Below are 17937 nucleotides of genomic sequence, written 5' to 3' on the forward strand. Positions count from 1 at the left end.
ATCCCATCCACCGAAATCTAAATCACCTAGAATATGAAGGGTTTTAGATTTCAGCCGACTGGATAGCCGCCACTGTTGTGACGGAGTAACCCGTCTGCCTTCTAAACCAGGCCATAAATGTCCTGTTTTGTACAGATTGAATATATTCTGAACGAGTGAAGGATCTTCGCCCTGTGCTTTTAACTTATTCAAACAGAATTTCAATTTTAAGAAGTTCTAGAATTCGAGATTGTGTAATATGTATGATTCTTGAAGGCTGGCGAATGTAAGAGGGTGTTTCTTATTACCTAAGTGTTTTACAAAAAATATCCCTAGTGAGGACCAAGTGGGCCAGTGACAGGGGGAACCTTCTGGTTTCGTTTTCCGATTGTACCATAGTAAGGCTAGGTTTGAGTTTGCTAGTCTGGTTTCTAATTTGGCATCAATGGTTAGAATTGCTGTTTTTGTATTGTACAAAATCTATTTCAGGTGAGATATTGGGTGGCCTTAAGTACGGTCACATTAGTAACCCATTCACATGATTTCAGAAGACTCAAATTTCAACCAATCAGATGGAAGTACAATGAACACCACTCTCCCAGAAGTGACCAATCTTCACATTTTATAGCACAGGTGTGGAAGAAAAAGTATTTGAATGGTGATCCTGAGTTCGGGAGAAGTGTGGGTCCAATTGAGGACCTAAGATTACAAGGGCTTGCAACTCTTCCTCCGCTCAGATGGGGTTTACGACTGCTCTTGTCTTGAAACTCTTGTTGGAGAAATTTGCAGTAGTCAAACCATTTATGCCTGTGCAGGATCTTTTAGTGAATTCCTGTAAGCCACAAAAGGCAGCATTTTCAGCTCTAAATGCAAGTGTATGGCATGTTGTCATACAAGCTTTATTCGGTCTAAATAACCATCAAAGCAATAACTTACAACAGTAAAAATCATGATCTTTGCATAATAAATATGTAACAGCAAGACTAAAAGATAGATAATAAAAAATAAGATAAAAGACTATAAAATGAGGAGTCTGCAAGAAGAATTACAATAAAACCTACATGTGTTGGCTGGCTGCTTTAAACTTCCTCATCAATAATTTATATATAAAAAAAATAAAAAAAAATCAGTAAATAAAGCAATTTTAAGTTAAATAAGGTAAAATCAAGGATCAGTTAATATCAAATCACTATAAACCTTTTTCTTTTCAAAAAAATGCGCGTGTGTACCAAGCGGACGTAAGGAACTTGCTGACCGCACAAGTAAGGGGAGTGGAACAATCTCTCAGCATCAACCTAAGGGCATCTCTACACGTTCTTATCCCCATGTTCCTACAGGCGGGACGAAGCCATTTCCGCCGAGCCATGCCATAGGCAGGACAAATAAACATAAAGTGCACTACAGTTTCCACAGAACCATTACAGCAAGGACATTTATCAGATGGCAGGGTGGAGCTCCATGAACTAGAAAAGGACTTCAAAGGGAGGCTTCCATACCTAAAACGAACATACAAACTTTTGCTTAATTGATCGGTAATTAGGTCCAGGAAGGGTTCAAAGTGGGGAAACCACTTATAATCAAGATAAAGAGACATCAGCCTACCATGTGAGGTGCAAGACAGATGTTTCTCCCTAACATGGGACCAGTAGACAGATTTCAGATGGTCCTTATGGGCCCTCCTTAAACTATTGGGCTGGCTCCAAAAATGACTAAGTCCCAAGGTATGGAACCATTCTGAGATGTGCTTAAACCAAGGGATAAAAAATACGTTTGGCATGTCCAGTAAGTTTTGCAAAGATTCCTTGTAGGTGACTAATTGAGGGGTAGTCCAGATACGAACCCAAAAAATTAAAGGCCTTAAAGCTATTACATCAGAGATGCGAGGGAACCCTAGGTCCATAAACACTGGGACCAGGGGCGTACTACGAGGACATGCCACGAGTGATCTTGCAAAGCTATTTTCCCCCACAGATAGCTTGCTAGATGGCATGTTGTTTTTGTTGGTGTAAATTCAGAATTCTGAAAGCTATTCTTGTTGAAATTTGAGGAACCACAACATTCTTCAATCTCAATCATTGCTTTTCTCTGTTTTTCAGAAAATGGTACCTTGATCTGGATTCCAAGCAGCATGGCTCCTGTTACACTCCAGATAGTTGCCTCAAGCCCCAGCAACCTTTCTACCCTTCTCGAGCCATTCTTCGTTCTCTGTGGTTGTGCACTCAAAGACCAGTGTGACAACAATGTCACAGAGCAGGTCAATGGCTCTTCTCTTTATGTGAGTATAGGTCCACCGGTCTTTCAACTCAAGTGTGCATACCCTTCTCTCACTGGAGAGGTCATGAAAGTCATGGAGACATTTAAATATACTTTTTGATTGCTCACAGCATGAGCATTCACTGTTTTGCGGGGATCAAATATTATTGAAAAAATAAATTTCTCTTAAGATTTTAATTGATGACAAAGACCTTGGGCAGTCAAGTACATGTCAGAGAGTATGCATCAGAAATGTGATAAAGGACGTCTCTGTAAGAAACATTTACACTTGTGTGAAAAAATCTGGAGGTGAAACCCTGCAGGATTTAATACCATGCAGAAGTAATAATGTTACCACTCAATAATACCTTCTTGTTTAGCCTGTAACACAACAAGTACAGAATCACCATTACAGAAACCTGCAACCAGAACTACTGGTACCACAGGGTACACTTATTCCGAGGCACAACATTACCAGCCAGTCTGAGATTTTCTCTCAGGGATGAAAATTTACCTTGAGAATCAGTGTTTGTAAAATGATTCCCATGTTTCTTTTCTCCTTTCTGCTACACAGATTTTACTAGCTTGTTCGTGGTGCACATTAGTGGAACTCCAAGATGCAGTGTTCCCAGAGAAGTGACAGTCCTAATTCGACTGAATTGAGATCACATTAAATCCTATAATTGTTCATTAACCATCTTTTCCAGTAGTCCGAATAAACCTGAGTAACTTTTCATTCTAGGTATTGAGTTTCTAAAGAAGATCATATTTCTTAGACCCACTCATGCAAAATTCTCCTTTCCAACAGGTTTCAGCTTGTATCTGTAAAAATAATTACTCGGGAGCTTACTGTGATGTTCCTCCTGACCCCTGCTTACAAGGATGCTTCACTGGAGTGACCTGCACCACCAGCACTGGCTGCAGCCTGTGCCCTACAGGCCTGACTGGCGATGGGGTAAATTGTGCAGGTAAGAGACACCCAGGTCTCAGGATATATCCATAAAATAAATTTCAATCTATTTAATTCAACTTTGCAGGTTTTATAAAGTGTCCTTGCTACCAAATAATGCAAAGATCATCTTGGCAAGAGCCTAGGGAGGCAATAATTGAGTGGTGAATGCTTGAAGGAAGTGGAGGGTCTTCAGCTATTTGCTGGAAAGATCTGGTGTTATCTTCTTTGATGGGGAGATGGGGTGAAGTGAAGTGAACTCCATAATAAGTCGTATTTTTGCAGAGATCTTTTTCCAAACTTGTGGGTAAACATCCTCCTACTCCTTTTTTGTATGGCACTGAAAGAACTCCTAATGTCTGTGGGCCATATTGGAGGAAAACACCTCCTATCTGCCCCTGGACAGTGACAGTTCTTCTATTTCCTAATATATTATTGCATTGCACTGTCTTATATTATACATGTATAGGGCCCGGTATCCATGTTAACAGTGAATAAAGAACAGTTAATCAACTGCTTTGGAGTGCTGACTTTCGTTTGGATGCAAGATATACAATATTCACTGAAAAAAACAAAAGTTACAGGGCCATTATAGTTCGGTTCATATTTTAGACGCACAAAACCATAGAAATTTATAACTAAAGCCCCTGCAATGCACTGCTAACGACTTCACATATTACATCACTCATGAGATGGTCATTGACATCACTGAGGACACAGAGAGCAGGGTGTCAACCCCATGCCATGCCACGCACAGCCTTAGGCCACGAGATGTAGGGTTGGCCTTTGGACCTTGCAGCCTTCCCAAACCTTATCAGATCCCAGGGACCCATCGCCCCGGGACAAAGCCAATAAAGGGGAGGGTGCCACGCGCACCCCTTCCCAAGCCTTATAAGGCCCCAGGCACCCCATCCTCTGTGACCGTATTTTATTAGAAGGGTAATATCTACCCCGTCCCACCACCAAGGTCTAGGGGTGATTAGAGTATCTGTAACTGCCCCAATGTCTTTTTTTGCAGTTTGTTTAGGACTCGGGACCTAAGATTGCTGCCATCACTTCAGTTGATGTTGTGGCAGCCAGGCAAATCTCAGCAGGAGATCTGTTGGCTCAAGATTGGCCCAAGAAGGGGGGCTGCATGGTCCCTCTCCCCAAAAAATAAAATGTTAAGGCCGGGCTCTTGGGGATAGGGTCCCCGGGTCCGAGATTGGCCGGGAAAAAGGAACCACATGGCCACTCTTATAAAAAAATAAAATATTAAGGCCGACCCCCGAGGGTGTTGGTCCCCGGGTCCAAGATTGACCTGGAGAGGGGGGTACGCACATTGAATCCTCCATTGAATGAAGGCCAGGCCCCATGGGATGGGGTCCTTGGGGCTGAGATCATCTAGGAGAGGGTGACCACGTGGGCCCACCACCCTAACACTGGCCATTAACCCAACGAGGTAGCACTTACTAACTAACAAGTAGAAGGTTCACTCTCTTATGCCCACTCTCACATCCACATAGACCCTCTTGTATCCACTCTCACACCCAGACAGACCATCTCCAGCCATTGTCCCACCCAGAGACACCCTCTCACACCTAGAGAGACAGGCGCTGCAGACAACTCCCGCCACAACACAGCCAAATGCTGTGAGCAGCATGGGGTTAGGTGGTTAGGGGGTTTGGCTGCAGGGACTGGAGGGAGGACAGGTCCTGCGGCCAACCCCCAACACACATGGCCGAAGGCCATCAGCCATGGTGGTTGGATTAATGTACAGTGAAAAAAAAAACATAGAAATTCGCTGAATCAACCAAAGGTTACAGGGATGTTATAGTCAGTCAATAAAATTAAAAAAAACAAAAAAAAACTTAGAAATTCACTAAAAAACAAAGGTTACAGGGATGGGGAGAGTTATAGTTACTTGAAATAACTGTAACTATAACTGCTGAACTTCTCTGGTTTTGTGGAAGTAAAGTCAGAACCTAACTGTAACGTCCCTGTAACCTTTAGGTTTTTAAGTGAATATATATATATATATATATATATATATCAGTTTGGTAACAAAACTAAAGGGGGCCCGCTGCAAAGAACATGGAGGGGCTACCTCCAGACTCACTCAGGCCAGGTGCTGGGGTGAGGGGTCCCACTTTGTCTCAGAGGCCCCCCCCCCCAAACCATGGGGGCCTTTGTTACGCCACTGAGGTATATTTACATACACATGTGGCTAATAGTAATGGCCTTTATGTGTACATGTGATATATATGGGTGCCCCATCCTGTGTGGGGAAAAAAGTACAAAATCGCTTCCAGCCTGCCACTGCATCCTGGAAGAGCAGTTATAAACTGCTTGTTTGAATCCAGATTATGGAGCTGGATTCTTCATAATCCTAATCCCCTCACTCCAAATGTAGTCAATATTGGGGATAGCTCTTACTGATTTTCTGGCCTGATCCTTATAATCAGGAAGTAAACAGTCCAACTGAGAAACAGAAATTGGCAGGTGAAAACGCATTGCAGCCCTGTCCATCAAGTTGTGGTGACCCCCAATGACCTCAGGGGTAGAGTCTGAGGGTTGTGGAGGGGATGGAGTAGGGGCTAAATAGTCATACCACTCATCATGAGGGTGTTGGGGAACAATGATCTCTCCCTTTTTCCCTCTCTTCCTCCGAGGAGGTACCATCCTCCCAGGGTGGTTCAGGTACTCTTGAGGCTGGTGTCAGCCGAGGTGTTGTTGGAGGAGGGGGAATGTTTCTCGGTGCGGCCCGAGAAATAGGTTGGGGTTGCGGAGGCTGCTGTTGCTGATCCTGGTGGAGTCCAGAAATCTGCACCTGTAGTCTTGGAGCAAGGTCTGCAAATCTTGAATAAGGGACATAGGCATCTGCTCGGTATCACGTCTTGCCTGGGGACTCGTAATGCTCATAATGTTTGCCATGTGGGGTATAGTATGACTCATAGTCCTGTTGGCCATACTTGTTGTCGTCATCATCCTGATATTTAACATGAAGTTCTGAGGGACAGTATGCATCCTCCAATGGTCCCTCATCTTCAGATTACTCCCAGTGCAATAGGAGGCTAGGAAGCAGGGATGAAACTTTGCTTGGAGAAGTTTCTTCAGGACACAGAGTAGTTTTTGTGACCTTGCTAATCTGGATAGTAGTTGCAGGATCAGTTGACACTAAAGCAGAGGTGGCAATGGTATATTGTGGCAGTAATATCGCTCCCATCGATGGTGTCGACGACGGTGGCGACGCAGACGGTGGTGTCTTCTATGGTGGGTATGTAGATGATGGGACCGTAGACAGTGGGTCTGCAGAGGATGGAGTAGACCTCATCGACGGTCCTTTTAGTGATGATTGCTTCATCGACTGAATCTTCTTTTTGAATAGTGGTAATGTTAAGTCCACCTTCTCTGAGGGTCTAGTGGCAAATACCTTAGCGTATGGAATGGGTGTATGAATGGCCGTAGTCAACGATGTTGCTGACGACGATAGCCTCGTTGACAAGATGGTGGCGATAGTCAATGCTGCAGATGGCGTTGACACTATCATCGATGGTGCCATCGTCGTCAATGGGGTTTTCAGTGATGTTTTTGTTCTCAAAGTCGATGGTTCAGAAGAAGGAGAATGATGACGAGTCTCCTTTTTCTTCGGGGGTGGAGTGGAAGGCTGTGAGGAGGCTGACTCTGCAGAGACTAGATGAGTTTTCTCCTTTGAAGGGTCTTTGTGAGTTTTAAAAGTCTTTCTGCTCTGCTCAAAATGCCAGTGGTCAACGAATCTTGACATTTTATGGGGTTTAGAGGTAGTATCACTGTCCTCACCTAAAGAACTGGATTTTGTAGCTCTGGACCTCTGTTGCCATAGAAGTAGTCTTCCTTCTCTGTCCCTCACAGTTTTTAAGGAGAAGGTTTGGCAGATCTTACACTCCTTCACCTGATGTTGACAGTACAGGTAATATAGGCAGTCTCTTTGTGGGTCATCCACATGCAGCCTTTATTCCCCACAGGATTTGCAGGAATGAAAGAGACCTTTTTTGAATGAGTCAGACATTGTAGCTGTAGAAAAACTGGTTTTCACAGGAAAAAACTGAGCAGAGCTCAGGGAGACTCCCTTCACACAATGTATGGTAGAAAATCTGAGGGAAAGAACCTCTCTTGGGAGTATTCTAGAGGGTGCTAGCACCTGATTGGTCATAGGTCAAGTACACAGATAGGCTGTTAAACTGATGGCCTACTGCCAATATAGCCTATTATGGTTCTTGCATAAAGCTTTCCTGAGGTACTGTGGGACTCACACTTCAATGACGGGTAATGATTCAAGCATGTGAACCAATGAAAGATCCAATACTGATAGAGGAACTTATCACGGTTTCTCTGAATGACGCTTCCTATTAACTTGGTTCTGGCATACCCAAATCCTTTACCAGATTTGATGAACGAGTAGGGGCCCGCACCTTGGCCCCACTCTATTTGTTGGACTTCTTGTTACTACTGCCCATCTCGGTACACTTCATACAGTTACTACGCCTTATGTCGGATGCCTGTTCATTATGGATTAAACATCGTATTTCTCTAATGATTTCTCGTGTGGACTAGATTTACTGGATTCTTGTTCCATGACTTATGATCAGTATTGCTCTGCTCTGGGTGTTGCTTTGTTATTGTTTATGTGGGATTATCGCTGACTACTTATGGCACTAAGTTGGTGGCATAGTGCTTTCACCTGTTGAGAAATCTCCAACTTACATTGTCTACTTAAGGGAAGTGTGACATTGGGTGTACCACTGCTACCACTCCTCTGCTTGCAAGACTCCAGTGCAACTTTTGGCAAATTTGGCAATTGAGGATCGGTCTCTCGGGGCACCCAGCAGCAGTCAAAGGCAATTCTCTAGAAGTGGCTACGGACTTGCCAAGTTGAGCTACTCCAGCTTAGATGGCCCTTTTGCTATTTCCAGGAGGTCAGCTGACTGACCCTTGGAGTCACTTGTTTGGTCTAGGGCTTGAAAGCAACTTTTCCTCAAGCCAGGAACCACAGGCACAGTCCTCTCTTTGCTAGCCCAAGGTGTGTCAGGTGTAGTCCAACAGACTTAGCTTGGTCCAGGGGTCAGCAGGGCAGTCCTTCTTCTGTCCTTCTCCAGTTCTGTCATGAGCTTAGGTTCAGATTGCCATATTTATGCCCTGAAAGTGCCACTGGAGGAGGACACAGTCACTAGCCAATGGGCTACTAGGATCCCTCCTGCCCTGTAATGACTTCTGGCTATGTGTGGCATCTAGCAATCCGAGGCTGCACTATTCTGCCAACTAAAAAGAAGTCTGAACTCTTCCTTGGATGTTAGGTGCTCGTTAGGCCACCCTAGAGGCATGGCTACCTGTGTTCTCCACACCCACGGGGAAACTGGTATGGGCACTGGTCTTCCCTCCAGGAGGGCAAAAAGATTTCTGGTGGCAAGCATCTGTGCAAGGCCACTGGACAAATGGGTATACAGAGTGGCAACATTCTAAAAATTGATTTCCCTTAAAAGTGACATTATATTTGACTTGGACATCAAGTCGGGATTAATGTCATGACTAATCTGAAACCTCAAAGCACCATTTTTAGTAGTTGCATTCAAAGTTAGCCAGGCTGAGGGGTCAGCCAGTAACTCTTTGTTAGCCAATGGGGTTACTACTATGTTTTTCACAGCAAAGTCACCATTTGGAAGTCTTGCAGTCAGTTCAGATTAGTCCAGAGTGCCAACATTCGAAATGTTGCTTTCCCTTAAAAGTGACAATAAATTTGACTTGAGCATCAAGCCAGGTTTAATGCCACAATTAATTTGATATCCTGCAGTACCCACTTAGTAGTCCCATTCAGAAGACCGCCACGCTGAGGGGTCAGCCAGTAGCTCAATGTTAGCCAATGGGACTACTAACTTTTCAACAGCAAAATGACAACTTGTAAGTGTTGCTGTCAGGACAGATTAACACCATCTGTCCTACTTAATAATGTATAGGTCCCTGCCTCAGGGTTCCGTAGGCCTTCCTTAGGGGAGACTTACATATATTGGTAAGGGAAGTGGGGCCTTTTTTTAGCAAACACATAAGAGGACGCATTATTAGCAATAAGGACAGACACTGACACTAACAGCTGGCTTGGCACTTTGCAGTTTAAAAAACTGCCCTTTCGACGGGGCAGAGGGAGAGGGTTCTCTTCATATGGAGGTGGTTACCAGCGTCCACATCAATCGCAATCTCAATACAGGGCCCTGTACCATCAGGCCTATCGCTAGTTATCCCCTTCAGCCTATAGCAAGCAAAGTGGATGATGGAAACAGCCTCCCAAGGGGTTGGGGTGCAAGCCACAAACAATGACCTGAACAAGGTACCAGCTACACTTCCTCCCATCCCACCCAGCTGGGCACGAACATCTTGAATTACCTATACCAATGGAGGGAGATAACATCAAACAAATGGGTGTTGGATATAGTAAGTTACAGTCATACCTTGGAGTTTGTGCAGGGACCTGCAAACCATCCTCTGAAAGGACCACACCCACCCCATCTTCACTTACTAGGAAACAAAGTAATACACAATGCTTTCCAGTGGTGCAATGGAGAAGGTTCTCCCTCATCAAAGAGGATTAGGCTTCTACTCCTGTTGTTTCCTGGTGAGAAAGAAAACAGTGAAATGGGGACCAATACAGGACCTCAGAAAATAAAAATAAAAATCTGTGCAAACAATCTTTCCATATGATAACCCTATCAGACATCCTTCACCTTCTAAATAGAGGAGACTATATGACATCATTGTATTTGCAGGATGCCTACTTCCACATCCCCATTCATCCCTGGCATCGCTAATACCTCTGCTTTGCTGTAGCCAGTACCCACTATCAATTCAGAATTTTTCCTTTCAGACTGAAGTCAGACCCTCAAATCTTCACATAATGTCTTGCACCAGTTACAGCTGCACTTCACAGACAAGGTTTTCAAGCATTTCCCTACTTAGATGATTGGCTTCTGGAAGTGTTATCACCACAACAAGCTTCCCAAGCCACCACAGCTTGTCTTACACTATTTCGCAGTCTAGGTCTCGCGGTAAATCACCACAAATCAGAGACCTTTCTGGGTGCAAATCTCAACACAAATGAGAACAAGGCTTCTCTTTCAGAAGACAGACAACAAAAATTATCCAGTCTGGCTTTCAAATTCTTCAAAAGAAAGTCCACTCCTGTGAGACTCCTCAAGTTGCTCGTAGGGAAGATTTCTTCAACAATACACCTAATACCTCTAGCATGACTGAGGATGAACCATTATAGGAGGAGCTCCAGAAGCAATGGATTCAGTCTCAATGATCCTTCGAGGACTTGATCTATTACCCCAAGGATGGTAGAAGCATTACAGTGGTGGACTCGCATAAATCACGTCTCTAAAGGGTTCTTGTTCCTGCCCTCAGTTCCTGACTTTGTCATCACAACCAATGCATCCCTGGAGGGCTGGGGCAGTCATTTGCAGGGTATGTGGATCCAAGGCAAATGGTTAAACCATCAGAAACTGATGCACATCAATCTCTTGGAATTAAAAGCAATATTCCTCATGCTACTGGCTATTTTGCCACAGATATAGGGCTCCTCTGTGCTGATCCGTACAGACAACACAACCAGCATGTATTACAACAAACAGGGAGGAACACGATCCCTGCATCTTTCTCAAGAAGCGCAGGCTCTTTGGAATTAGCTCAAGATACACAAAATGTCCCTGATTGCAGAGCATGTGTCTGGTGTGAACAATACTCTGGCAGACACACTCAGCAAAACAGAGGACAGTTGCCACGAATGGAAACTAGATCAGCAAGAAGTGGACATGATCTTGCGCTGGGGCAAGCCAGCTTTAGATCTCTTCGCAATGAAAAAGAATGCCAAATACCAGTTCTACACCAGTTGATACCCGCCCTCAGGGTCGTGGGGAAAGTCATTCCGATGGGATGGTCCAAGATCTTTGCTTACACTTTTCCCTCCTTCCCGTCGCTTCCCAGGATTCTCAGAAAGATGGTCCAGACAACAGTGGTTTACATGCTGATTCTATTATCTGTGACCGATCCCATCTGTCTTCTGAGGAAATAAACCCTCCTGATGAGGAACCAAGGCCAAATCTTACACCCGGAGCCAGCCTCTCTCAAGTTGCATGAATGGCTCCTGAATTCTATGAGTTTCGCAACATGACCATCAATCAGGTATGCAAAGATATACTATCCAGAGCATGGGCCACAAGTACAAATAAATCTTACAGGCTGAATTGGAAAAAGTTCTGTGCTTGGAGCCAGCAAAACAACATGCTTCCATTTGAAGTCTTTCCTGAACAGATCATACCTTATCTTCTCAGCTGGCCAAGCCTAGACTTGTTCATGCCTCAATTAAAGTTCAACTTGTTGCAATCTCAAGATACAGGCGTTCCTTGCAAACTGCATCACTTTGCTCCACAAGACCTATCAAGCAGTTTATGAAAGGGTTATTCAGAACTTCTCCTCCTGTGCAACCACCTCCCCCAGAGTGGCATTTCAACGCCTTCCTCTCTCAATTGATTAAATCCCTCTCCGAACCATTTCATAAGGCTTAAATGAAGTTTCTTACATGGATGGTTGCAATTTTACTCGCGCTCACATCCACCAGAAAAGTCAGCGACATACAAGCCTTTACAATTCGGGGGCCCTTCCTGCACTTCATGGACAAATTTGTCCTTCTCAGAACAAATCTGAGGTTCATTCCAAAGGTTTCTTCATAGTTCCAACCTGTCCTACTACGAACAATTTTTCCAAATCCTTCTAAACCAGCTGGAAGAACTCTTCACACATTGGACGTCAAACGCTGTCTAAAGTTCTGTCTCCACTGCACTAAATGGACTCGCAGAATGGATCAACTGCTAGTTTTTTTTATAGTCAAGAGCGTCAAGGGGCAGCAGTGACAAAGGCCACAGTACCACTGTGGATTTCAGCAACCATTCTGTTTTGCCACTCTAAAGCTGTCAGACCACTGACCAGAATGGCTCTGCCGCCCTCCACAAGGGCAGTGTCGACTTCAGCTGCTCTCTTTGCAGGCATCCCTCTGGAAAAAATATGCCCGACTGCAACATGGAAGAACACTCATTCCTTTACGCAGCACTATTGACTTGAATCAGGCATCTATTTCATTAAGGTGAGCCTCTTTCTTAATGGAAATTTTTATTCATGTTATTTCTTGTTTAAATTATGTTTGTTTGTCCAAATATTCAAGTATGAATGTAGAAAATATTTGCAATCATGTTGATGGTAGTATTTTATATCATGCTTACGCATACAAAACGTATTTGGTATATTTACTATTATGAAATGTTTTCCCTTTGTCCACTATCCACTAAGGGTCGTTGCTATTGCTTCTAATACTGCTTGCTATTCTGATTCAAGCATGTGAATCTATGAAAGATCCAATACAGGATAAGAAAATAAGTTAATTACTTGTAACTCCAGTATCCAGTATTGATATATTTCGGAGATTCACATGCAACCCACCTTCCTCCCATTAGAGGCTCCCCTTATATTTGAGAATATCCTTCACTTTTGTGCATTAAAACCTGAGGGAAAGAGCCTCTTTTGGGAGTATTCTATAGGATGCTAGCCCCTGATTGGTCATTGCCGTTTGGTCCCCTTTTACAAAAATAGACACAGGCTGTTATACTGATGGCCTACTGCCATTATAACCTATAGTGTTTCTTGCATACTGCATTCCTAAGGTACCATGGCACTCCCACTTTGATGATGGGGAATGATTGCAGCATGTGAATGTATGAAAGATACCATGACTGGATAACTGGATAACTTATTTTCTTATTTATTTTTTATGGATTCGGATTAATTCAGGATAATTTGTTATATTATATTACTTGTCATACATTAGGGTAAGCATTGTTAGACTATGGGGGTCATTCTGACCCCGGCGGTCCGAGACCGCCGGGGCCAGGGTCGGCGGGAGCACCGCCGACAGACCGGCGGTGCCCCGCAGGGCATTCTGACCGCGGCGGTTCGGCCGCGGTCAGATGCGGGAAACCGGCGGTCTCCCGCCGGTTTCCCGCTGCCCTGCAGAATCCTCCATGGCGGCGGAGCGCGCTCCGCCACCATGGGGATTCTGACACCCCCTACCGCCATCTGAGACCCGCCAGGAACAGGATGGCAGTAGGGGGTGCCGCGGGGCCCCTGCAGTGCCCATGCCAATGGCATGGGCACTGCAGGGGCCCCCGTAAGAGGGCCCCACAAAGTATTTCAGTGTCTGCTATGCAGACACTGAAATACGCGACGGGTGCCACTGCACCCGTCGCACCTTCCCACTACGCCGGCTCAATTCTGAGCCGGCGTCCTCGTGGGAAGGTTGATTTGCCCTGGGCTGGCGGGCGGCCTTTTGGCGGCCGCCCGCCAGCCCAGGGCAAATCCCAAAATACCCTCAGCGGTCTTTCGACCGCGGAGCGGTATTTTGGTGGGGGAACTTTGGCGGGCGGCCTCCGCCGCCCGCCGAAGTTAGAATCACCCCCTATATAAGGATTATATACTAGGCGAAACTGAGGACTTGGATTGATTGACCTTATTTCTATTCAGATATCATTTGGTGACAAGTTGTTGGTAAGCGTTTTCAGTCTTATTTGGTGCACAGAGGAACTGTTTTTGTTTTTAGGCACACACTTTTAGGTTTCACTTCTTGAGTGCATGACACACCTTTGGTGGAGTTTGTGGTATTGTATTTACAGCTTGGACTTATGATTTTCTTAGGCATTCTTTCTCTCTATATATATATATATATATATATATATATATATATATATATATATATCACATCACTCTGGGTACTGTCCAGTTTGGCTTAGATTACTCTTTGGAGTCCTGATGATGGTCATGTGGACCGTTGTGCATTTGGAGACCAAAACATCTTATCCTCTCTAACATCAATTAGTCTACCTCCACTTTCTACTTATTAGGAATCGTCTTTGTATAAAATAATTTGTTTGATCTATTAGGTGGATACACCATTCCCCTTTGATGATTTCAAACACGGAAATTGATTTGTTTGTGTGTTCAGTGTGAGCTGATGTTATTTTTGATAACATTGGATCATGAATCCTGATTGTATATAAAAGAAATATATTGAAAGAATCTTTTGTAATTTGTGACTATTCTGAAAACAAATGATCAAAATAATTTTTTTCACTAAAGTCCTTTGTGAATTTCTGTTGGTATGCCTGATTAATATTTGGCTCTGTTTAAATCTATAATAATTGGATTGTTATAGCAGCTGAATTGTACGTAGACTACTGAAGGAACAGATTGTTGTATTAAAACTTTCTAAAAGTGGCATTTTCAAAATTGTAACTTAAAATCAGACTTTACCATTAGAGGGAGTTTTAAATTGCAATTTTCAGGAACCAAACATGAAATGTTTACCTGGTCCCAATCAAATGTTAGCATTTATTAAGTGTAATAAGGTAACCCAATGTTATGCTATGGGAGACGTAGTCCTCACAGTAGTGAAAAACTCAATTAGGAGTTTTTCACTAACAGGAAACGTAAAACTTAAAAGTACATGTCCAACCTTTTAATTACACTGCACCCTGCCCTATGGGCTACCTAGGGCCTACTTTAGGGGCAACATATATGCAATAAAAGGGGAGTTTAAGGCTTGGCAAGAGGGTTATATTGTCAAATCGAATTGGGGGTTTAAAACTGCATTCAGACTGCAATGGCACGCCTGGACATTTTTTAAGGGGCTACTTAAATAGGTGGCACAATCCGTGCTGCAGGCCCACTAGCAGCATTTAACTTCGAGATCGTGGGTACATGGGACAACACTTTACTAGGGGCTTATAAGTGAATTAAATATGCAATCGGATGTAATCCAGTTATACCGTGTTTCATGGAGTGAGCACACTCACTTTAGCACTGGTTAGGAGTAGTAAAGTGCAGAGTACTGAAGCCAACAAAAATAAATTCAGCAAAATATGAGGTTGAAGGCAAAATATTTGAGTAGAAGACCTCCCTAAGGCTGGCATATCTAGCAGTGCAGTTGCTGTTGATTGCCTCATGAACATTTGCCAGTACTTTACCCATACCTCTGGCATGAATAGACTGCAAGCAGAGCATCCTCAAAGCCAGGGTTATGTGGGCCAAGTCTTGATGATATATCACACAGCAGCCTTCTCTGTCAGTTGTATTTGTCAAAGATGTGCGTTGGGTAAGGCCAAGTGGGTAGAACTGGCATAACTAGCCTATATTGAATGAAGCTATTGATAACAGGGGCATGTAGACTGAAATCATTACAGAGACGATTTATCCTGAACATTTGTAGTTCATGAAAACAGGATGAGGCAACTTTTAAAGTTCTGTAGTGCCAAGTTAAGCTTAGAATTGAATAGGATGACAAGGTTGTGGATTACTGTGGCTGGCTCTGATTTGGCCTCATTGGAGGGGAGCAAGGAAATGTAGAAATGTTCTGGTTTCCAGGATTAACTTTAAGGAAATTGGAAGCCTTCCATCCGTGTACAGTTGAGAGACACTTCTGCATCTTTTCAGGGCCATGGTGAAAAGAATCTTTAAGCGAGTGCTCAAGAAAACCGAAAATTAGCTGCCTGTTGTCAGCATAATCAAACAAATATGCTCCTGCCTGGTGGAGAACGGAGCATGTGGTATACCATAGTTCCAATTTCAAGCTTTCAAGAGGAATATTAGCATGGCTGACTTCTGGGTCCTGTCTGACATGAAGGATAAGATCTGTTTCAGCAAACCAAAGCCTTTGAGAGTTTGGGAAACTATGTTGGGGTTTGTTAGACTTTTCATCCTTGGCGTGGTCTCCCTTAACTTTTTGCCTCTGTTCCCCAGGTTGTTGATGTGTGCTGGACTCTGATTTTGCTGTTTTTGTTACTCTGGGCACTTTACCACTGCTAACCAGTGCTAAAGTGCAAGTGCTCCTGTTTAAATTATATGTAAGTGGTTCATCCATGATTGGCATATTTGAATTACTAGTAAGTCCCTAGTAAGGTGCACTAGAGGTGCCAGGGCCTGTAAATCAAATGCTACTAGTGGGCCTGCAGCACTGGTTGTGCCACCCTCATAAGTAGCTCTGTAATCATGTCTCAGACCTGCCACTGCAGTGTCTGTATGTGTATTTTTACACTGTAAATTCGACTTGGCAAGTGTACCCACTTGCCAGGCCTAAACCTTCCCTTTCCTTACATGTAAGGCACCCCTAAGGTAGGCCCTAGGTAGCCCCAAGGGCAGGGTGCGGTGTATGGATAAGGTAGGACATATAGTAATGTGGTTTATATGTCCTGACAGTGAAATACTGCCAATTTCGTTTTCACTGTTGCAAGGTCTGTCTCTCTCATAGGATAATATGGGGGCTACCTTTAAATATGATTAAAGTGTAGATTCCCCTAGAGAAGAGATGGACAGGTGGAGTTTGGGATCCCTGAACTCACAATTTAAAAATGCATCTTTTAGTAAAGTTGATTTTGAGATTGTGCGTTTGAAAATGCCACTTTTAGAAAGTGAGCATTTTCTTGCTTAAACCATTCTGTGACTCTGCCTTGTTTGTGGATTCCCTGTCTGGGTCAGTTTGACAGTTGGGTTGTTTTTCACCTCACACCAGACAGTGACACAAAGGGAGCTGGGGTGTGATCTGCATTTCCTGATTAGCCATCTCTGCTAGGAGGGAGGGGTGGAGTGGTCACTCTCATCTGAAAGGACTGTGCCTGCCTCTGACAATGCTGTCTCCAGCCCCCTGGTGTGTGTCTGAGGCCTTGCCTGGGCAAGGCAGGATTTCACAAGGAGGTGTGAGTCCCCTTTGAAGGAAGGTGACTTCAAAGACTAAAATGGGTATAAGAGGGGCACCCAAACTTACAAACTTTAGAAACACTTCTGGAATCAAGAGGAACCTCTGCCTGGAGAAGAGCTGATCGCTGAGGAACAAGTGCTGCCCTGCCTGTGACTGTGCTTTGTGGAGCTTTCCTGCAGTGCTGCTTCTGCCTGAGTAAGAGGGCAAAGACTGGACTTTGTGTGCCTTCCATCTTGAAGAAGAAATCTCCAAGGGCTTGATGTAGAGCTTGCCTCCTGTTGTTGAAGTCTCAGGGATAGCAAAGACTTCTTCCTGCCAGCACCTGGAGTCTCTGGAGAGACCCCTACTCTGCTCTGTGGTGCCCTTCCAGTTCCTGGGACCCTGAAAGGAGAGGCTGGCAGCCTAAGGACGAAAATACACGCACCGCGCACCGTGCGGAGAAAAGATCGACGCGAATCCGATCGCGGCTGAGAAAACGACGCGACGCCGGCTCCGCAGCTGAGAAACGACGCCGCTGGAGACGCGACCGGAGAATCGACGCCCGGAGCAGGAGAAACGACGCGCAGCATCGCTGACGAAGGCTGAGAGATCGCAACCAGCGCCGCGGGACTTCGGACCGTCGCGTGGCTGGCTTTTTCGACGCGCCTCGCCGAGCTGTTTTCGACGCATATACCCGTGCCGGGTTATTTTCGACGCACACCGCCCGTGCGGGGTTATTTTTGCCGCAAACCAGGTACATTTTCACGCTAGCAGCGCTAGTGTGTTGTTACAACTACCTAAAGACTCTTTTTATTTTAAACCTTTTAAAAATCATAACTTGACTTGTGTATGTTGGATTTTTGTCGTTTTGGTCTTGTTTTGTCTAGATAAATATTTCCTATTTTTCTAAACTGGTGTTGTGTCATTTTGTAGTGTTTTCATTAAGTTACTGTGTGTGTTGGTACAAATACTTTAC

The 17937-nt window shown here is 44.3% G+C and overlaps 1 protein-coding gene across 5 annotated transcripts in view; it reads left to right on the plus strand.

Annotated features, from left to right (window-relative positions):
* Positions 1-17937, plus strand: part of LOC138265246 (mucin-4-like) — a 422755-nt gene that overhangs the window by 317271 nt on the left and 87547 nt on the right. For all 5 annotated transcript variants that reach the window (XM_069212831.1, XM_069212835.1, XM_069212833.1 and 2 more), the window contains 2 exons: positions 2076-2254; positions 3041-3200. In XM_069212831.1, coding sequence (XP_069068932.1) covers positions 2076-2254; positions 3041-3200 — 339 coding nt within the window. The remainder of the gene's footprint in view (positions 1-2075; positions 2255-3040; positions 3201-17937) is intronic.

The sequence above is a fragment of the Pleurodeles waltl genome, chromosome 11, assembly GCF_031143425.1.
Source record: "Pleurodeles waltl isolate 20211129_DDA chromosome 11, aPleWal1.hap1.20221129, whole genome shotgun sequence".
NCBI classification, from domain to species: domain Eukaryota; kingdom Metazoa; phylum Chordata; class Amphibia; order Caudata; family Salamandridae; genus Pleurodeles; species Pleurodeles waltl.